Genomic DNA, 22,972 nt, shown 5'->3' with positions numbered 1-22,972 from the left:
GTGTGAGACACTCCACACTCGCTCCTCCACACACCAGACACACGACACACACACTCTTCAGAGTGAACCATGTGACTTATCTACTGAACTTTTACATTTGGACTGACTCTGTGACAGTGTACTGATAATGACAGACATCCTAACTTTCCTGTTTTCCAGTGGTGTCTCTGTAACAAAATAAAAGTTTGATATCAAGCTACCTGTCTTTCTCAGTTTGTACTTTTGAATTTAATGACGCTGCTGTCTGATAGGCTATCTAGCATGCACAGGGCACACTGTAACAGCACTCCAACATGATGAGTCATTTGTTTATTATGCAAATGCGTTTTTGACTACAACTGATTTCACTTAAAGCAGAAGTAAGTGGTCCGGTCATTTTCGCTAATGCTGCGTTCCAGGCAGGCTTTTGAAATCGTAAATTACAGCTTCAAGTCACAACTTACGACTTTGTAGCGTTCCAGACAACCCACTCGTGTTTTTCCGACCTGTTTTACCGGTGAAAGTCACTATAACGGCCACTCGTAACTTCCGACCGGTGAACTCGTACCAGATCGAACTGGTACCACTTCACGGTCTGAAAAATACGAGTTTCCTTGAACGCACCATAACAGTCCTCGTCCCTACGTCGCCACATTCACGGCGTTCCTTGGCTGCACACACAGCCCTGCATGCCGTTCTCTCTCCTCATTGGATAAAAACTGTAGGATACGATAAATGTTTTCTCCTCGGCTCAGAGCAGAGCAGAGGGACTGACAGACCCGTGTTTCAGTCCAAACACTCTATGTAAGTGATTGCTGTCGGAAGATATAACTATTTAAGACTTATATTAACACAAATATATCACTTACTTCTGCTTTAATCGGGTAGACGACTGGGCATTCAATAAACCGGTGCACTGAATGAAACCAGAATCATCCTCAGCCTCATTTATTGTTATGTCAAAAATTGACCAGCAGATGTCACCTTTGGGTAATGCATTTGCCCTAATTTAATGAGCCGAGATGTACTCCATCTTTGTTCAGGTACAGATGGTAATGGATTGAAACTTGGACACAACATGAGGAATACAAGCTATAAAGATACTTTTAAAGTTGCCCGTCTCAACACAGAAAGTATCTGACACCTGAATGAAATGGATGTGGTCCTTTGTAAGAGAGAGCTCTTCCAGGTCGGTGTGTCTCTTCTTCAGCCTGGCGATCTCCTCCTCCAGGTGCAGCTGCAGATCTTCAGCCTGAGCCACTGCATTTTCATGCTGTGCTTCAATCAGCGCCTTCATCTCTGCATGTCTTTTGCTTACGGAAGAGAACAGCTCTTCAAAGATCTTATCGCAGGACTTCACTGTAGTTCGGGTACAGAGCTGTTCACAGAGACAGACCAGATTCTATTATACAATATGCTCTCTGCGTGGCAGAGTCCTTCTTTGAGACTGGTAGTTTAGATTCCACATTACCTATTACATAGTATATTCAAGACAAATTAACATCCAGTGGTCCAGTATACTAATGTGCATGTGTAACTAAATCCAGTAGCCGGCAAATAGACACTGTACTAGTTAAATGTTTGTTATTCAAGTGATAAAATATGCAAATGGGGAAGTGATAGGGAAACTAGTTATGCAAACATGCAGTTAATTCTGTAGCTTCAACAGAAATATTAGCTGATAAAATCTGTGGCTTGAGTGGTGTACACCGATTCCATATCCATACCTTGAAATCCTTGAGAGCAGCTTTCCCCAGCTCTTTCAGCTCATCTTCCCTCTCCTGGAAATTCTTCTGTACCACCTTTTGTCTCAGTCAGTTGTTTCTGAAAGGATTTTGTTGTTTTGATTTTGAGAGTGCAACACTGTTAATCTTTCCTGCTGATAAAAATCTACTCTGTCTACAGTTTCTGTTTACTAATTTTGCTGTATTCTTGATTCTACCTGTTCGATAGCTCTCACTGCTGTAGCTGTGGTCATATTGTGGTGCTTATGGCTATGGAAACTGCACAGATAGCAGATTAACTTCTTGTCCGTCTGGCAGTAGAGCTCCATTAGCTGGTTGTGCTGGTACATGTCTTGGCCTGCAGTGGTACCGTCGCTGCGACCAACTGGTGTGTCCTCAGCACTGGAGTAGTGTGAGACTCCAGGTGAAATGGACAGTAAGACGCCAAACATGTCAGGCAGGACATGGTGGCTTTCTTGGTATTTCAACTGTTACCATTATAATTAAAACTATATAGACTATATATAGAAAAAATTCTCAATAAACTCTAATTAGAAATACTGTATATTGTAAAGTTTATGTCGGTAACAGGGTTGACAAGATTAGGAAAACATTAAAACTGTAATAAAATATGGAATTTCACAGCCTGAGATGGCACAACATCATTTCTTGTCATTTTAAACTTTCTTTGATTCCTGGCTACTTAAAAAACAGCAATTAAATATAGTTTAAATTTTAACTTTTCAAAGTAAATTGTACTTCTAAGAGTAGTTTCAGTGCAGCATACTTCTTACTTTTACTTGAGTATATTTCTTCAGAAGAAGCGGTACTTTTACTCCGTTACATTGAGCTGCATTCCGGTCGCTACTCGCTACTTTTTCTTATTGATCCAATGTGCGATCTGTTTGTTTATGTTTCAATCATAGAGGTTTGTAGATGAGCCAGGCTGAGGAGGAGCAGCTTTGTCAAGCCAGGTGTAACTAATTCTCGTCAGTAGACCACAGAGATTGATCACAGAATCACCGATGAGAGGACAGGTGTGGCTACTTTCCTCCAATCAACAACCTTGACGTAAGGTGACACACCTCTTAGAAAAAAAGAAAAAGCACCGCTGCTGTCGTAAAGCTCAGAGAGAGCGGACAACTGCGGACTGATTGAATGTGGAAGTAGCCTAATCCAAAATTATAATCACAATTTAAATTCCTTTCACAAATTACCAGCTGTGCACTTTGCCTTAATGATGAGCAGTGGAAGTTGATACATTGCACAAATCTCTTATCATCTAAAGTAAAGTTCATACAGCACAAATAGAAGTGGCCAAAAGTGCAATAGGTGAAAATTAATTAAGTATAAGAACATTATGCAGTTTGATGCTTCAATAAATTGCCGATAACAATGTTCAAATGAGGTGTATAAATTATTTGGAAGGTGCCTGCTCAAACAATTGTATTCTTGTTTTCTTCCCTCAACCAATATTCGGCCAATATACTGTATTTTGTAACATATTTTATAAAAATAAAAATAAATCTATTGCTATTTTTGCTCCATTGCTTTTTATGAGAAGCCATGTAGTACTAGTGGTCATAGAAAATATCATGGGTCACAGATATCGAAAATAGTGAGTATTGACGGAAGAACGGTGTGCACAATTCTGTGCTAATGTGTTTTACAGATTTCACAAACCGTCAGACATCTTTATGCCCTGCATCTGAAGAAGCAGGCAGCGCTGGCAGATGCAAAGATTCAGTGTGAGAAGCACATGAATAGGCCTAATTATGAAAAAAAGAAAAATAACCTAATAAATATTGTAAATGTTTCATGTTTTTTGATTATGGTAAATGTATTTAGTTTGTTTATAAATCAGGCCAATATGTACATAAGAACATGAAATAAGGGATAGTTCAACATATTGGCAAATTTGCCTATCGCCATAATCCCTATCGTAGCAGTATATCTTTAATTGTCAGTGCAAGCTGTTTTGAGATTGGCGGGGCAGAGACGCGAGCTGCTCAGCTTTTAGCAATAGGGGAATTTTGCAAAAAATTTAACTATCCCTTTAATGGTCATGTTAAAGGTGTACAGAAATGGCCGTTTGTCCTGTTTGTCGCGCCGAGTTGTCACGAGCTGCAACACGAGTTTACCCGAGTAAGGAAAACGAATTTGATTGGTCGTTATCCAGCGGGCGGGATATTCAAAACTTGGGGCGAGACCGAGCTCCGTGTGTGTGTCTCAGACGTTTGAATGACGGATTACGGATCCAATATCAGTGGCTGGTGAATCGTGTACAGGCTGACGTATAATCCGTGCGCCTGCATTATCCAATGCGAAAACAAAAATACACACTTTCATCCCGGATTTACTCAAAAATAGAATTTTGCACAAAGTTTGGCCTACATCGTCTGATAGATGAGTTATTACACTAATTTTATGACCCAGAGTGGGCTTAAATTGAATTTTCTTTTCTGTACACCTTTAAAATGAAGCATGCACGAGTAGACGGCAGTGACTGTCTATTTGATGGTTAAATGCATATTTATAGTCACAGTTCCTGCAGCACAGGTTAGAGAATACTGTGTGAAAGGGTGAATGAGACAAAAACAGTGTAAAGTGCTTTGAATGGTCTGAGTGACTAGAAAAACGCTATAGAAGTGCAAGTTCATTTACCATTTACTGGTAAATCATCTTTAATGGCCTGCCTCCTCTTCCTCCCTCATACCTGTTTTCTCCTTCAGAATCTTCACTGTGGGAGAAACATGAGGATGTTTGCTGAGGCTGAGCTCATATTTACCTTCATTGTGGAAGGAATCAAAACTACAGCATCAAGGTTACTGTGTTGCCATGGAAGCATAAAGGGGAGGAGAGTCTAGACAGGGAGGAAGAGATGGGGTTTGGAATAAATAAACATACATCCTCATTAGAATATATTTTTACTCCGTCCATTTACACCAGTTCACCTCCTCTGTCTCAGCGTCTACCTGTCCGTCCTCAGTGCTGCTGCAGACCTGTGATCTCAGCTGAGTTTCCATGGCAATAACATGATGAGAGTGGAGGCTGGACAGCCTGGGGGTGGGTGGTGGATAGAGAGCAGAGAGAGAGATTTCTGAGCACAAATGTAATATCTGTGTTCCATTTTACTTTGCTGTGTGTGTGTGTGTGTGTGTGTGTGTGTGTGTGTGTGTGTGTGTGTGTGTGTGTGTGTGTGTGTGTGTGTGTGTGTGTGTGCAAAGGTTGTGTACAAATTCACCATGGCAACTATGTTGTCACAGAGCTCAGTATGAATTCAGCACACTAGAGCACACACACACACACACACACACACACACACACACACACACACACACACACACACACACACACACACACACACACACACACACACACACACACACACACACACACACACACACACACACACAAACTGAGGTTTGTATTGTTGCCTCTCAACCAAAAGGTTCTGGGTTTGATGAGCTGATGAGGACCTCTGCTGGTCAGAGCTGGAGAAACTGATGCGCTGAAAAATGTTTCACAACCGACCATCACATGACTCCTTGAAACAAACTCATTCCTGAGTTCATAATGCATACATTTGTACCAGTGCAAGCTAAAAAAAAACAACAACAACTAACAGTAACATTTGAATCGATGAGAGGTTTTCAGAGACTGAGCATATTTGTCTATTCGTATCATCAGAAAAAATAGTGGTTTCATAACTCAGAATGCCCTCAGTCAGCATACTGTATTATAGTTTAATTTATCCACATCTCAGTTATTGTAATATTGTTTGGGCTAGCACATATCCTACTAACTTACAGAAATGATTCATCACACAAAAGAAATGTGTTGCTTCCTAAATCTTTCAATGAATTATTTACTGTTAACTCTCAGGTCTGTTTTCTTTTACTTACAGAGGTTCCTCACTTTGGAATTACACTCATACACAAACATTTTACACTTATACAGACTCATAATTGTATTTCAACTCTTTTTCTTATAATAAGGCACTTGTATTGTTTTCTTTTTTGTTGTTGTTGAATTATTTTTGAATTTTGTTTAAGCCCATATAGGGTTTTAACCTCTCCCGCACGTACTTTTCTGTTTAATTTCAGTTTTTGTAATTGTCCTTGATTTCTATGGTGCGAATAAATAAAACCTAAAAACTAAACTAATTAAAACGACTAACTACAAAAAAAACAACAACTCACAAACTCTGAAAACAGAGAAAAATAACAAAAATAAAGAAAAAATGAAGACACGGAGCATCATCTGCTCAGTCAGTATTGTTCCCATGTAGAGGTTCCATCTTTTCCAACAGACTTCCTGCCTGCCATTTTGAAATGAAATATCAATCAGGCTGCTCTGTACTTCCTCTCTACCAGGTACTTATCATTTGTTAGAACAGATTTTCCCAATAAGTTCCCAGTCATTTGACCCTGGCACCCTCAGCATCTGAAGCCTGTCATCCAGCCTCACCACTTCACAGGCAGTGCACTAACCTCCATGCATGAGTTATGTAATTGACAGTCTGCTCATCCCCTGATATCTCATTAGCCAGCTCCCTTGCTCTCTACAGACCATGAACCTGAGCTCAGAGTTCAACTAGTCTCTTCTTGGATGTCTTCTCAGCTCTTGTTAACTGACTGGTTCCACTTCCCCCATAATCCATGTTATGAACAGTTTTCTTGTCTGTATACAACATCTGTGTCATGTCTGTCACCCTGAGGTTTTTTCCTCAGTGGATGTGAGGGTCTAAGGACAGAGGATGTTATGTTATGTTATGTTATGATGCTGTGTAAAGACCTTTGAGACAAACTGTTTGTAAAAATGGGTTAAACAAATAAACTTGTCCTGCCACAGCTGTTGACAGGTGTTGTGGAACAGTGCGGCTCTGGTTCTGGCTGTGTCCGGTGTGGAGGAATAAAAAGGTCAGAGTCTTTGCTGTGTTGTCACAAACCTTTTATTGCAGCTCCCAGAACAGATCACTTTCAGAAAACTGTGACACATCAAATCTCATCATCCACATTGTCAGTACTTTACAATAATTTAATCGCCATCATCAACGTCTAAAGGACAGTAATGAGATCTGCAGACTGGAGGTTCTGACTGAGCAGTGGGGCAGATTTTATACCCCCACATACTTCACTGCTTGTATCACAACCTTCCCAGCCTGTGCATGTCTTCTGGAAAGAGATGAGTCATGAAAACCTGAAATAATTTTCACCGGGCTGCTGCTGCTGCTGCTGCGTGCTCTCTTTTTATTTTATTGCTCTTCCTCGTGGTCTTGGAGAGTAAAAACGTTGTCCTGAAGCAGCACAGCCCCTTCAACCTGCCTGTCATCAACAGCTTATGGCTTTGTAAAAAAGCTTTTAAAGCATTTTGTCAGAAAATGAGGCTCTTTACTTAACTCCAAGTTGGTTTTTAAAAAGGTTCCTCTTAAAAATCTAGAAGCTCTCTCTCTGTAAAGAATGAAATCCTCAATGTTAAAAACAGTTCACATTGACTTACAAAGTATTAGGAAGTAGAAAAGGCCAACTAGTGTTACAAAGAGAAAAGACAAAGACATCCTAGAGAAGAAGAGCTACTGCACACCACGGGGACGCAGCCCGTCCCTACAGACCACCTGGAGTTAGAGACGCTGAGGACTAGACACAGAGTGGGACTGTGAGGTTCAAAACGGAGGAATGTTTCTCTACTGTTCCTCTGACTGTAGCGCTGTCCTGTTGGAATTCACTCCTACAAAAAAAAACACACAACTGACGTTGTATGGATGGTCTCACAACACCAGCTTAGAGTCACAGTTACATCACAGAGGATCATCGCCTGCTAATCTGTTCAGCAGCTCCAAAGGAAAATACAAAAACTTCTCATTTGGCTTCTGAATGCTCACAGTTGAGTTGTATGATGGAATCATTTTGTGCTCTGATCTGCTTTACAATTATCAATGATTCAAAAAAAAAGAAAAGAAAAATCATCATGATGTTACAAAGGAAATGGAGAAAGAAACTTTCCCTTTAACAAAGTTTTTAGAAAACACAAGAGCAGGAGGAATGAGCTGGTTAACATGTACATCACACTCCACTTTAACCTCGTCATCATTCAGCTCTGATTTTATTCTGTCATTCACAACTAGACAGAAGAAAAAAAACAAAACGATATAGAACCCTAACCTTACCCCCACCCCCACCCCACCCCACCCCACCCCACACAAACACACAATCACACACAAACAGGGTACAAAAAAACCCAAAAAGAAAATAAATGTTTAACAGTCTCCAAAACTACACCATGACATCACAGAAAGGATTGATTAGCAAGAGATGTGTCAACACAACCACACACACACACACACACACACACACACACACACACACACACACACACACACGCGCGCACGCACACACACGCACACACACACACTTTCTCTCTGAAGTTCACGTGCTAGCATATGGCTCATCCTGGAGTCAACACATACTGAGTGGTAAATAAAATGGCAGGGTGAGGAGGGGGGAGGGAGGGAGGGAGGGGATGTGTAGCTGTCTGAGGCTGGAGCTCCTCTACTTCACTGACCAATCAGCTGCTGGTCCAGTTCACACTCTGACCTGGTTGAATTCATTTAACCGTGTTACTGACGCTGGTCAAAACCAAGAGGAAGGTGTGTTTTGGTAGACCTGCAGAGCACACACACTTCACACGGCCACACACACGCACACACACACACACACACACTGAGATGAACCACCCTGAAGCACAATGCAGACGGGGGCTCGACTGGAGGAGAAAAGAACAAAACTAGAGGAAAAGACAAACAGGAGTACCGGATTAGTAAACTGGTTCCATCCCATAGCTCACACTTTGACACTAAGAGGGAAATGTAAAGGAGGGTGTGGAAACAGAGGAGGGAGGGGAGGGGGGAGGGGAGGGGAAAGGAGGTGGCGGCGGGGTGGTGGAGGGAGGGGGGGTTGTCATAACGACTCGTTTCTCTGGAGGTGGAGAGATGCATTATCGCTCTGAGCGTGCTCAGATGGTGCCGATGCTATGTCAGTGGGTCCCTTCTCCGTCGCCACGACGACCGCAGCAGCCTCTACGTCTCTGTGGGGAGAACAGACAGGATGGGGTTCAGTGATGCTGTCAATACTCCTCCTCCTCCTCCTCCTCCTCCTCCTCCTCCTCCTCCTCCTCCTCCTCCTCCTCCTCCTCCTCCTCCTCCTCCTCCTCCGTCTGGAGGCGTTAACACTGACCCAGGATCTGATCCTGGATCTGAACGGTAAAATAGCAGCTTCCCCACAAATCCCTTCTCCTTCCCTGCTTCACTGCAGCAGTAGTCGACACAGGAAGTTGCCGTGCAGCTCATGACAACTACTGTACTGTTATCCACCTTGTTCCCAACTCCACAAACCGAAGCTGCTTTTGCTCTTCCGGTGGAATTGTATGTTTGTGTTTCCATGGTTTCAGTAGCTGTCATAGTCGCAGTAAAGGCATGGATCTGTTAACTATGGATATTACATATATCCATTGAGGACGGCGCTGCACTGTCCATCCTGCTCATGCAGCTCCACTGATACACAACTATCCTGACCACTTTAAAGTTACAGTTAAAGATACTTTATCAACCCTTTGTTACCACAGCAGCACCAGACAGAAGACCACACACACGCATCGTACATAGAATACACAACAACATCATATTGCACAACCCATTAGCAAGGTCTGAAATAAGGGATAAAAGGGGGCAGTAACAGAGAAAAATAAATATTTTTAAAACGTCTGTACTGTGTACAATATCCACCTCAGATGTTTGTCCATTTGTGTGATATCCATAGTTAAAAGCCAGAGTTAATAGATCCAGCAGTTTTCCCACGACTATGACAGCTACTGAAACCATGTTCTTTTCCACAGTGGAACCTTATTTTGTACATTTACAAGGATTGTTTCTATGTTCATTCCTCTCTCGCCCCCAGAAGTCTGATTTAAACATGTGCAGTCTATGCATCTAACTGATCTATGAAATCATCTCTTACATGCTTAGATATTATGACTAATTTATCATGGAACAACCCAAACATGTTGTCCCTCCAGCTCTGTGCTGCTCCTCGATCTGTCACTCAGCAGAGGAGACAAGGAGCCTGCGGTTATGGGAATGAAAATCCTCCTGCTTGCAGTCTAATACTGGGAACACAAGTAGAAATCTCTACTGGGATCTGAAAAAGTCAAATAGAGCTCTAAATAATTTTCCAAGACAACGCAAACTTTTCCAGGACATTTGACTTTTTTTTTTCTCATTTTCCAGGTTTTCCGGGACAAAGAAAGAGAATCTCTGGCTAAATATCAGACTGGAGATGTAAACGTGTCCATAAAGGCCCGTCAGCCTCTGAAATCAAACCAACTCCACACACACTCCTGCACCACAGAGGCTCAGTGCTGCCAAAATTAAACCTGAGCTGTGCCCATCTCTACTGGAAGGTATTTGATTGTAGCTTGTTGTTCTGTTGTTTATTGGTCACTGTACTGTTTCTACTACAGACCCTCTGCAGCTGCTTCATGCTGTTTAATCCCAGTTCTCTATCACTGAGTGATCATATTCCCTCCACACAGGGTTAATAAAGCTGGATTCAACACAGTGTAATCAGCTCAGTATCAGTGAGATCCTTCTCTGAGACTTGGACTCAAGAGGTTTTTCCAGTAACAAGGAGAGGAGATAGCAGCAGCTGGCTGTCAACACCGCTGGGACACATGTTACAGGTAAATGTTGATCATGAGCATCAAACTATATTTACCTGTGGGCTCGTCCTGATTCTGATCCTCTGCCTCCACAAACTCTGCTGTTACTGAAAAACAAAGTAAGATGCTGAGTCAAGTGTGATCATTTTACCTCATAATGCTCCTTTGAGGCTAAATGTGTGTGTGTACCTACCTTCCTCTGCTGCTTCCTCCAGCTCCTCTGCTGCTTCCTCTGTCTCTGTGACTGTGGGGAAACAAACAGCTCAGCCCAATGCTCGCATGTTCTATATGTACGGATCAACCACTCACAGATTATCACTATTGATATCAACAACTAACCATGTGTGTCTAACTAGTGAACCTTCATCTGCACCCTTCTCACCTGGGACTGTTTGTTCCTCCTCCTCCTCCTCCTCTGGAGCAGCCTCTGTGTCTGCTGCCTCCTCCTCTGCTTCCTCCTCTGCTTCCTCCTCTGCTTCCTCCTCTACTGCCTCCTCTACTGCCTCCTCTACAGCTTCTTCAGAAGGAGCTGCCTCCTCCTCCTCCTCCTCCTCTGCAGCAGGTTCATCTGCAGGTGCTGCCTCCTCCTCTTCTGCCACCTCCTCCACAGCTTCTTCAGGAGCTGCCTCCTCTTCCATGGGCTCTTCAGCAGGTTCCTCTGCAGGAGCTGCCTCCTCCTCTACAGCTTCTTCTGATGGAGCGGCTTCCTCCTCCTCCTCCTCCTCCTCCTCTGCAGCTTCTTCTAAAGGAGCGGCCTCCTCCTCTGCAGCTTCTTCTAAAGGAGCTGCCTCCTCCTCTGCGGCTTCTTCTGAAGGAGCTGCCTCTTCTTCTGCTACCTCCTCCTCAACAGCCTCCTCAGTAGCTGCCTCCTCCTCCACGGTTTCTTCTGAAGGAGCTGCCTCCTCCTCCTCCTCCACCTCCTCTTCTACAGCAGTGTCCTCAGCAGGTGCAACCTCCTCTTCCTCTGCTACCTCCTCCTCAGCAGCTTCCTCAGCTGCCTCCTCCTGAGCTGGTTCCTCTGCAGCAGGAGTCTCCTCCTCCTCAGAGGGAGCGACCTCCTCCTCTACCACCTGGGCCACCTCTTCTGCAGCCACTTCTTCCTCTGTTGCAGGTTCCTCCTCCACAGGCTCTTCAGCTGCTGCCTCCTCTGCAGGCTCATCTGCCATCATCTCCTCCGCTGCTGCCTCCTCCTCCACGGGAACAGCCTGCATAGAGAACAATGAGTGAGTTACACCTGCAGGTACTTGAAGCTCCTTCACTTAGCTGCCTAGCAACAGCACAGTTACTGTAGATGTACAGCGCAGTGTGTTGATAGATGAGTCCTGAGGATCTGTGCTGTCAGCGGATGATCCTCCATAATCATATTTACATTGTGACTGTTGTATTTACTTATAATCAACAACAATTAAATCCACTGCATGTCTCTTCAAAGGTTTTTGGTGACCAACTGTTACTCTGCCCCAGTACTAGAGGGTGGATGGATAACAGTGGTTCTCAAACTCTTTTACATCAAGGACCGCTAAATTGACACAAATTAGAACATGGACCACCATTGGACAAAATTTTGAAGCAAACACCAGAAATACACAAATAATTGTTCTGAGACTGGAGAACGTTACTTTTTTTAGTCAATGTTTGTTCAAATAAGGGCCAATTGTGTGATTTTTGGAAATAATTTGGAGAAATTTCTGGAAAAAAGTAGTAAGATATATAAATATATATATTTTTTAAGTTTAACATTTTCTAGAAAAAAGTGGTAAAATGTCTCAAAAACAATTCTAGAAAAAAAGGACCCCACTTTGAGAACCATTGATCTATAATATTACAAGGCTTTTTTTTCAGCTGCTACAGTCTGACATTCTTGACATGTTATCACACCATACACTAACACATCCCATTCATGCTTTTTGTACATTTAACCAGTTTGTTTCTATGTTTATTCCTCTCTCATCCTCAGAAGTCTGATTTAAAGATGGTTCTAACTTATCTTATCTATAAAATCATCTCTTACATGCTTAGAAATTATGACAAATTCATCATAAAACAACATTTTTGTTTTTAAATCACATCCACTACAGCTCTCCACTGCTCCTCTATCTGTCAGGTCCAGTGGAAACACTCATCAACTCAAAGTCTCTAGTTTTCTCACTATAGGCACTTCTTTGGAAAAGAAATCCTAACAGAGCGCTGGTAGCTGATGTCAAGGTGTAATAAGTAATTTTCCAGGACAACTCAAGCTTTTCCAGGACATGTGGGAATTAGATGCTGATTTTTTTGTACTGTAACGTATAAAACGGCAGTCAACTGACAGGGGCTTCACACCGACTCATCCCAAACTAAGATATTAGAACAAAAGCTGTCATTTTTGACAACAGTAAATATTAATTGAATTATTTATATTAATATTGATATTATCTATTTATTTAGTCAGTGCCCACGTGTAAATCCTGGGAATAAACCAGCAGCTGTAAAACGACCAGCTCCAGGTGTGATCCTCTTCACCAGCAGGAGGTGCAGGTTTCCCTGTTTAACAGCTATTGTTTTGTTTGTGGGAGGACATGCTGAAGGTCGACACTCCTGCTGTGACGCAGGTGGAACAAAGGTAGACTGACAGGGAAGTTAAGATCAGATTATTGACTGAGACACCTGTTCATTAATGCTGGTTTTGACCCTGCACAGGAGATAAGAGACATTTCAGTCAGGACAGTGCAGTGTTCATGAAGCCAGGAACAAAAGCGTGTACCTCCTCCTCCACAGGGGAATCTTCCTCCTCCTCAACAGCAGGCTCCTCCTCCAGCACCTCGGGATCCTCCTCAATCACCTGGGAGCGGAAACACCCAAACATCATCAACAGGTTCACTCATGCTTCTGTGTTAGTTCACGACTGATTACGTCTAGAAGACAATTTCAGTCTTTGTGAGTGTGCGTGTGTCCTGTACAAACCTCAGGAGTCTCCACGACCTCTGGCTCTGGTTCTGGTTCAGCCTCAGGTTCTGGTTCCGGCTCAGCGACCACCTCAGGCTCAGCTGCTACCTCAGGTTCAGGCTCTGAGAGAGGAGAGGCAGTGAGCTGCAGATTCTCCTTCACACACACACAAACAAACCAACCACTGTGGTTTTAGGACCACTCACTCCAAGTCTGGACTGGATTGGCTCCTGTGGTGTCAGTTTGTGACACCCTTGTTTTGTTTGTATTATGTTAACATTAATGTGCGACAGACCAAACACTGCTGCAGTGCTGTCTGGCTCTAACCTGACATCACCTTCAGGCTAGGAGCACACACATGTACTGTATGTGGCAGCTGCAGAACCTCTTGATTTCCACTCCATTGCCCGTGTGGACAGGTTAGAGCAGACAGACTGTCACTCCTCACGCACACACAGTCTACAGTTTGATGTTATGTGACAGGTAAACAGACGTTGTCCTGCTGGGAGGCAGGTTAGTGTGAGAAATAGGTGAGATGATGAATCTGTGACAGTAGTAGTAGCTCCTGCTCCAGGCCTCAGGGAGTCAGTCACTGCTGTAGAACTACACCTTTAAAGGAGTCATATTATGGAAATATCACTTGTTGAAGGCTCTTTAACATATCTGGGTGTTTGTCTTGCCTTCCAGCCCCCAAAATGTGAGAATTGACGAAATTATGTAATTAGTTTTTGGATTTGCATAACCCCACCCTACCTGGTACCAGTAGAAGGGGCGGGGCAAGCAGTGGTTCATTTGCATTTAAAGGGAGAGGCACTTAAACCAGCCGTTCTGAACAGGGCTGTTCTGAGAGGATGACAAGAGCTGTGATGTTTGATCCTTGAGGTATTTTGACCAAAGCATGTCACACACATGTCTTTACCTGGGAACTATTTTAATTTGTGGAAAACAGGCAGAATATGTCTCCTTTAAAATCTGAGCTATCTAACTCAGAGTTCATTTCTGTGCGTGGGTCATCAGACCACAGTGAGGCCTTCACACTCAGGTACCTGGAGGTGGAGCAGAAGTGTCCACAGCTTCAGCGGCTTCAACCACTTCCTCCACAGGCTCAGGATCAGGCTCAATGATAGCTGAGGGAAGAGGAGGAGGATGATAATGATGATGAAGGATAAACATACAAATGTCACTTTGAGAAACTCTGTTGTTACATGCTCAAATGGCCAAAACATGAACCACCAGGCAGAATTCAACTGACCAAAAACATAAATACAACACTTTTATATCTGCTCCTATTTCTCACAAGTTAAAACAGAAGATTGGAGACTTTATCTGAGCCCACAGATGAAATCAATCTTTCAAATCTGGTTAATTAAAGACATTTCATGTGCATTGAACTATGGGTTTCAAGGGTCATGGTTCTGAGCCACAACACTTCCCCTTAAGTCATGATACTGTGGAGGAAGAATTACAGTGCACAGTCTAAACTGCACCTGCAGCATCTGTAAGGTGGATTTTCTGAGTATATCACAAACACAGATTTAACACACTAAGGAAACTAGAGGGAAATAAATCCAGTGTGTTTATGTAGAGACAATCTTTGATTTTTAACCCCAAATCAACCCGTAAAAGGTTTAGTGCCTGAAACTTAAAATATTCTTCAGTTAGAAATATTATGCAACTCTTTGATAAACTGTATTGTGCCAGACGTTCCCAAGGTTCAGTGGGAAAATAATCTGAAGCTTGCCAATGTAGTTCTATTTCCTCCCACTGAGACCAGTTGTACAAAATGACAACACCATCGACCAAACAGATTAGTGAACTGTCAACCACATTTCCCTCCTCCCCCATTATCCTCTTGGATACGTTTCTGAGGCAACACTGGCAGGAAAGTGGGTGTGTTAGTGTGTGTTACCCTCTTGTGTGGCTTCAGGCTCAGCATCCTCCACTGGGGCAGCAGCTTCTTCACTACGGGAGGAGACGACCAAGGCTTTCTCTTTCAGTCCTATGTGAGATGATGACGCACATGAAAGCAATGTAGACACAGGTACTGTATATACTGTGTGTGTGTGTGTGTGAATTGAATTTGTGGAGACTTCTAAAATGTAAATGTAGTTTAGTTTGTGTCGCTGCAGACAGTAGGGTGTGTGTGATGTAAACCATTTTGTATTATGTACAATCAGAAAACAGACATTCACATAAAACACATCTTCACATCTGAGAAGCATGGGGGGTTTCTTTTGCTGACTGAAGTGTAATGTCTTTACATTAGCAATGTTCCTATTCATCATGGGATGCTGCAGGTTGTCTTAAAGAGACAGGAACTGTCTAATAAACTGTGATTAATATAGAGTGTGGTGGATGTTGATGTGAAAACAAAGACTCCAATGTGATCTTCTTCCTGATACACTGTATTGACTTTACTTCACTGCACACAAAAGAGAGGCAGCCGTGGATCCAGAAACTTTATTGACATAAGAAAGAACATTTAGTTTCTAACAGGTGTTCAGTATCAGACTCCCCACTGATTCATTTCTATCTAGGCAAATCTACAGTTCAATTTCTAACACTGACATAACTCCATTTGATATCAACATTACTCTGCAGGACCTCTCCTGACACCCCCCACCCCCCCTTTTCCATTCCTGCATCTTTTCCAATCATCAACCCCATCAAAGACAGAAAAAAAAACTACATCTACAACATCTCCACTCCTGACTGTCAAGTTCACAGACCCAAAGTGTAGTAGTGCACTCTGACCATGCTGAGAGGTCTGCTCACAGTGTGGACCTGGATCTTCAGGTCCCCATGGTTACCCATCAAATTTACTAAGTGCTACAGGCTTCTGTTCTGTAGCTGGACAAAGACCTTTGAGATGAGCAATTCTTGATTCGTGATTAGTTTGGAAATAATAGATCTCATTTACAAACTCAGAGCCACATTATGTGATGAGCCTGGTTACAGTCTGTGCTGCAGTCTTAATTTATGCAGAGTTTGGATCTTGACAACTGCTCATCCAATAAACTCCAGCTGACGTGTCCCCATCCACATTCCCAGCAAGTGAGAAGTGCATCAGATGAGCAGACAGACCTTTCTATTCAAAGAGCCAATTAGAATTTGAGATTTTCCCATCAATGTATCCAAGAGTATTGGTCTATTAGTTTTTTGTGCATCATTTTCATGATTCTGAACATTTTCTCCAGATTTTTCAGCCTCTCACCTTATTTCTTTCCTTTGTCAGATTTCTCAGCTTTGCTTTTTTTCTTTTTCTCTTTGGTGGTCTCTTTCCCTCTCCCTTTGTCCTCCTGTGCCTTTTTTCCCTCTCCCTCAACTTTTTTCTCTGACTTCTCTTTCTCTCCTTTCTTAGATTTTTCCTCTTCCTCCTCGCTCTCTTCCTTTTGCTGATCCTGTTGTTTTGCCTTTTCCTTCCGGAGTTTCTCGACAGCCTTCTCCATCTCTTCCTTCTCGATCTTCTCCTCCTCCTCCTTCAGCCTGGCAGCCACTCTGTCCTGGACTCGGCCCCTTATTTCCTGTCTGCCCAGCTCCAGCGCCTTCTCCTCCTCTTCCTTGGCCAGCAGCTGCCTGACCTCAGCCAGAGCCAGCTTGGCCAGCTTCTTGGCCTCCACACGTTCGTGGATGATGGCGAGCTGCTGCTTCAGAGCTTCCCTGAGATTCTTGCTTGCGTCCTTTGGAAAGATTTCTGGGGTGGAGGATCAATGACAATGTTTGGGGTTTGGCACCCATTCAATGAGCTGTTAGGGGATGAGGACCATGCTCAGACTCACAATGTTATTGCACATGTCCACACACCAGGCATGTGGATGACTTTCACTTTACACAGCAAGACCACGTCCATGCCATATAACCTTCTTACTGCTTCCTCCACACTGTGTAGACCTGTACAGAACTCTGGCATGTAGATACTAAATCATTAGAGGATTGACGACAGTGGCCCAGAGGGCTCATTGCACTGCATCTTAAGAAAAGCAGCACAACCAGTTTATTTCTGCATCTCAAACAGAGGTAGCAGCCAAGTGGGAGAAATATGTCTCGCTATGAAATGCAATAGAGATACTGCAGTTCACGAACACTAAGAGGCAGCCGACTGCCACGCACACCTGAAACTACACAGTGGACTTGATGACATTACAATTGAGTAAGCTTTTGTTTAATTATATTGATAAAATAAAAAGCATTACATTAGTTTGGAGTCTTTTCCGTCTTTCAAAGGAAAAAAATTTTTGATTAAAATTGTAAACTGATAAAAAAAATCTGGGATATACTGTATATGCCATATCACGCAGCACGTGCATGTTTGGGTTTTACGTTGTAGTGCACTGAACTCACAGTCAAACACCAGTTTCTTTAAAACGTTTAACATGTATTTGACAAATAAAGCACAGGCAGGGAGTTAGGCTGAAAATCTCATGATCTCAACCCACTTAAAACCATGTTAATAAGTCGTCCATTTATTAAAATGGATCTGCCAAATAAACACATAGTTGTGAGTAGCTGACACAGCACAAGCCCATGCATGCGGGGCTGCCTGACAGTACCTCTCTTAGCTCCGCCCCTGGCTGCGTCTCCAGGCTTTTCATCTGACATCACAAGAACAAGACATCAGTTAAACATTGGATTCTCTCACATATGATATCAGTGTCATCACTACAAACAGCATTTGTTGTCCATCTACACAAGTGCTCATCACAGCCACCATGCACTGTCGGGTCCAATAGAAACACTCCATGAAGCTCATCTCAAGCATCAACAACCGAGTTGAGCTGTAAAGCCATTAACGATGGCTCAGATCCAACATTACTGTGTCAGTGAGTCAGCATGCGCAACGTCTGGAGCCTGGAACCAGCCCACCTAAATGGAGGGCAGTCATATTTAACCCTCGCCACACTTACTGATAACACGCTAAAAACAAGATACTGATCTGTTAAACATTTGCATGTGCAGCTCATATATTATATAGTCTCCACGCCAACAAACAAATAAAGCGTTGGCTCCAACCAAGCAGCACACCTGCCAAACATCCTGCTAATTTGCAAGATGCAAAATAGTAAACTTTAGGCTCGTAGTTTAATTTTAAAAATGTCTCTATGGCTTTAAAATAATCACTGAGTTGGAAGTAAACGTAGTGTTGAGTTCACCACCACATCACACTGGTTCACACCAACAGGCCAAAGGCAGCAGGAGAACAATACACTATAAAGCATTCTCTCTTTTGAAGGGAGAATGCTGGTCTTGAATCTATGAACTGGACACTGAGGCAGGGGGTGAATTCTCCTCTCTGTCCCTGTAACCCAGTGAGCAGTGAGACACAAAACCAGACCCACACTGAGTCAGAGGCCTCATTGTTTCAAAGGAGTGCATCTGATTTTCTATTAGCTTGTGTCTGCACAGAAAAGTCTGGGCCTAGGCCACCAGAGAAAAAGGCCAGCTGCAGCCTTAAGTTTCTTCTAATGCAGGAATAACTGCTAACAGAGGGGTTTTCACACAGACTGCATATGACCTCAAGGGACCATTGACTTTAGCTGTGCTGCTCTCTTCAAATGTTAGTTGACGGTTTGCAGATTTGTTCCCTTTATGAATCTACTCCACCCCAAAGCAGGTATAGCCTGTTTCCAATTCAGGCATTATCCATGTTTTCCTAATAGCCGTCAAGTTCACTACAAACCTGTTGATGCACAAACACACACCCCTATGTGATGTGTGTGGTGCAACACACCTGCAGCTGGTCCAAGCTGGCAGCAGTAGTGAATCAAACAATCCTCCTCAGTGCATCTGTCTTAGCCTTCAGAAACTTAATCTCTCAGCTCTGGCACACACACACCACACAGACTGGAAAGGCTGCAGTCCAGAGCCAAAACCTTCAGACTCTGACTAAACAAAAAGTATTTTAGTCTTACTGCAGGTGTCAGACATTTGTGTTCATTCATTGATTATCTGCATACCTTTATATTGGTTCAAACAATCTGGTTAAGACAGGATTTCACTTTTGCACTCCCAAGTTTTGATCGGATCCTTAAATGCACGGAGGTCATCATATTGCATCAAGGAGAGCAGAGCCATGTACTGTTTAAATGTGCAAGGAGAGGTCCATGTCACAGCTGAAGGCATCTGAAGGCTACTTTTTTTCTTTTTAGCAGCTATGCTAACTCAGCTAACATCACTCACACTGCTGAAGGGCCGTCATACATTCACAGACACAGAATCAGAGTTTGATGTATAGTGTAATGACATGCACATATTCACACTTTATTGGCTTGTGCAGTTTGTGTGATGTAGTCATGTGCTTTATACAGACCCGCAGAGTCTGAAAGGGACCTAAAGAACATGGGCAAATATGTACATTTTGTCACACCATGTGTGCGCACAGAAAGTACAATATAACAGCGGCCTCGGGGTCCAGATGATGTAAACGTTGTCAAATTCTCGTGTCAAGTGATTGGACACACCAGCCAATGAGTAATGTGTCCATAGCAAGCAGCAGAAAAATTAAGTCAACATTGAAGTACTGAAAACTGCACTTCTTTGAATGGCTGTTTGAGGCTGGATCCCCACTGAAAATGTCCAACTTGACATTAGAAAAGACATGTTTACACCCTGGAACAAAAAATGGTTTTGGCCTTGAATATCACACTTCTGACAACTGTAGTGTATTTCAATGTAACTCACTGGTTTAAACTTCATTAAGGCTTAAAGTTCTGTATAATTGAGGGTTTTCCTCTTTGAGTGACAGGCAGGTGAGCATATTCCATCAAGCGGCGGAGTCTCGGCTCAACATGTGTCCCTGCCTATTCTTGTATTCGCAAGATTCACATTCACAAGATGGCAAGCCGAGTTCTTCAGAAACCTTTGGGGTGACGTCACAGAGTCTGTCCATCTTTATTTATATCCTATGGTCCACTGTAATTGTGGAGTGTATCCAGCCTTTTAAGAAATAGTTTGACTTTGAGAAATTTGTTCAACTATCTTGGTTAAAGTAGAATGAAAGATTGATGCCAGTGTGAAACTGCTGCCAGCTGCTGGCTAACTGAGCTCAGCATCATGTCTGAAGTGGGGGAATCAACAAACCAGAGGTGGCAGAAGCACATCCCAGCACTTTTAAAGCTCAGTTGTACAGGGACACTGTGATGATCCATTTCCTGTTTGGGAGGAAACTTTGCCCTGGTGATTTTGTTACACTTTGGTTTTTGCACAAAAACAGCCAGTGATACGAGCCTTTCTTAAACTTTTACAACAAAAACGTCAGACTTTTCCTTTCAGGATGTAAAACAAAGCTGGTGGAGAGCCACTGTCAGTCATTGTCGTCTCATTCTTTCCTTTGCTGCTGTAGTTGTCTCTAACTTTGTTCTACAGTAACCATGGAAACGGAGTCCAGATGTATGTTTCTCGTGGATGTGACTGAACTGTGCAGATGTATGGATGACCTGACTCGCAGGAGTGCAGTTGTAGACGTTTCCACTGGGTTCCAGTTGCAATGCATTTTGGGTGTATTATTGTGTTTTTCCTTATCCAGATACATATTGCATGTAACTACCACATACAAATGGAGGCCAACACAAGTCCAAGAGCCTTAAACTTGACAAAGGTTTTTTAAAAAAGTATAAATTCATGCTTCAAGTCCAAGAGTCCAGAGAAATTGTTTTCAGTCTCTATGGCATGCAGCAAAAAGAAAAGACTATATGTCATAAAAAGGGACAACTGAGCTGCTGTCCAAGTGCAAATCCCTTCGCATTGTGTCGTTGACTGTTGTCGGCAGCTGCCAACAGGTTTGTGCGGAAAGTCAGGTATTCAGAGATTCTAAAAAAGGTTTCAGAGAGGATTATAAAAGTGTTCCTGAGTATCACGTCCATGTCACAGCAGAGGAAATGACATCATAGAAAAATCCTTCGACAGGGTTTCACTTTCAAGATTCTGCTGATACACGGTGGGGCCCACAGAAATATTCACATCCAAAACCTGCAAACGGAAACGGGAGAAAATACTGCAGTGGAGTATTTCACTTCCTGGATTCGTGGCTCAGGATGTCTGATGCTGAGGCCCATCAGTTCTAAACTGCAACAGAGAATATTCTGTTGCTTTGGTTGGCCTGAGGCTATTGGTTATGGAGGCCGACTATAACGATCTTCTGCCCCTGACTCCCATCGTCTTTTGCTCCTCTTCTTCTAATTCCCCTCTCGTCTTCGTCCTCCTCCTCATCGTCCTCCTGCATTTCCACGACTTCTCCTGAGGCACCAAGGTCCTCCTCCTCCACCGGCTCCAGCGGGTTTATCAGACCGTACAGGAAAGTGACGAAACCGTTAAACCAATCAGAGCCACCCTCCTCCACTTCTTCTAACCAATCCAGAACCTCGGATTCACCCTGACCATCGCCCTCACTGGTCAAGCCTATGTAAACAAGAGCGGGGGAAGGGAAAGGGCGGCATGGGAGGATGTAGAGTGGGAGTTTGGGAGCACAGCAAGTGGAAATGGGACATAACGATGTGAGGAAAGTAAATGGGAAAAACGATGTGAGGAAAGTAAATGGGAAAAAAAAGCTAATAAGAAGGTAGAAGCAAAGAAAAGTCACATGAAGAAAACAAGATGTGATGTAAGAATGAAACAGAGCAGAGACAAGAGAGGGAGGGAAGGAAACAAGAGGAGAAGGTAAGAGAAGTTTTAAGCGTAGATTAGGCAGCAAGGGATCTACTCAGACTCTATTAACAGCAGTTAGGGCTGGGCTGTCTACTCAGGATCAATGACATTACTTCAGCCTGGAGTCACATTGCTGGTCTGAACTGAAGAGTTCTGGTTTAGAAATCATGTAAATCATTGTTGACCTGAGCTCTCTGCACTGGCCAATGTCAGAGAGCTCAGTTCTAATCATGTGTAGACAGCCATAATCACAGAGCATAGAAAAAAGAGAGGAAAAACGGAAGCAGTTTCCATATAAACACTTTTCTTTATTTTAAAAGGTGAATCATAAGATGTATTTGTCGTTATAAGAGCAAAGAAAAAATATATATTTCTATGTAGTTTTCCATCACTTCTCTGGAGTTCTTGAAACTGGAAACCAAAGAATCTAAGGTTGGAGGGTGGGTCTGGGTGGGCAGGGCTTGGGGCATGGATGAGGGATGTAGCTGTTTTGTTGTGACGTCATAAAGTTACAGAGGTCCTGACAGCTGGTTTTAATGCCCAGTTTCTGAATACAGGCTGCGAGTAATTCTCTGGATTGAGGCTTTGATACTTTCACAGTATTAATATAGAACCTAGAGCTCATCTATAATCACACTACACATGGTATCCATCTTAATACTGAATTACTGAACCCATAACAGATGCACGTGTTAACTATAATAATAATAATAATAATAATAATAATAATAATAATAATAATAATAATAATAATAATAAAGAGGCTTTAAACAGGGTTGATCTACAATTCAATATCACCAAAACACCAGTGTCTTGTTATATCGCCTTCATTATAGTTATATTTTGTATTTCATGACAATGTTTCAAAGGACATTGTTTTGCACTATGCAACAAGATAACAGAGCTTGTATAGCATGTCTACATATCCTTGTTTTACAAAAAGCTAGTAAGACACAGGGCTGCAAGAGATAGGCTCAAGCAGAAGGATC

At 42.8% G+C, this 22,972-nt stretch overlaps 1 protein-coding gene across 1 annotated transcript in view; it reads right to left on the bottom strand.

Annotated features, from left to right (window-relative positions):
- Positions 1-7,919: 7,919 nt before the first annotated feature.
- The window catches only part of asph (aspartate beta-hydroxylase), a 29,246-nt gene continuing 14,193 nt past the window's right edge, over positions 7,920-22,972 (bottom strand). Inside the window, exons 5-15 of the mRNA XM_083991342.1 lie at positions 17,894-17,935; positions 16,561-17,037; positions 16,098-16,133; positions 15,253-15,342; positions 14,390-14,470; positions 13,362-13,465; positions 13,162-13,239; positions 10,801-11,623; positions 10,612-10,662; positions 10,475-10,525; positions 7,920-8,789 (exon numbers count right to left, since the gene is read on the bottom strand). Coding sequence (XP_083847468.1) covers positions 8,782-8,789; positions 10,475-10,525; positions 10,612-10,662; positions 10,801-11,623; positions 13,162-13,239; positions 13,362-13,465; positions 14,390-14,470; positions 15,253-15,342; positions 16,098-16,133; positions 16,561-17,037; positions 17,894-17,935 — 1,841 coding nt within the window. The 3' untranslated portion in view covers positions 7,920-8,781. The remainder of the gene's footprint in view (positions 8,790-10,474; positions 10,526-10,611; positions 10,663-10,800; positions 11,624-13,161; positions 13,240-13,361; positions 13,466-14,389; positions 14,471-15,252; positions 15,343-16,097; positions 16,134-16,560; positions 17,038-17,893; positions 17,936-22,972) is intronic.

The sequence above is a fragment of the Trachurus trachurus genome (genome assembly GCF_905171665.1).
Source record: "Trachurus trachurus genome assembly, chromosome: 17".
Lineage (NCBI taxonomy): Eukaryota > Metazoa > Chordata > Actinopteri > Carangiformes > Carangidae > Trachurus > Trachurus trachurus.
Note: the sequence above shows the minus strand (reverse complement) of the source record. Positions and strands in the feature narration are given on the sequence as shown.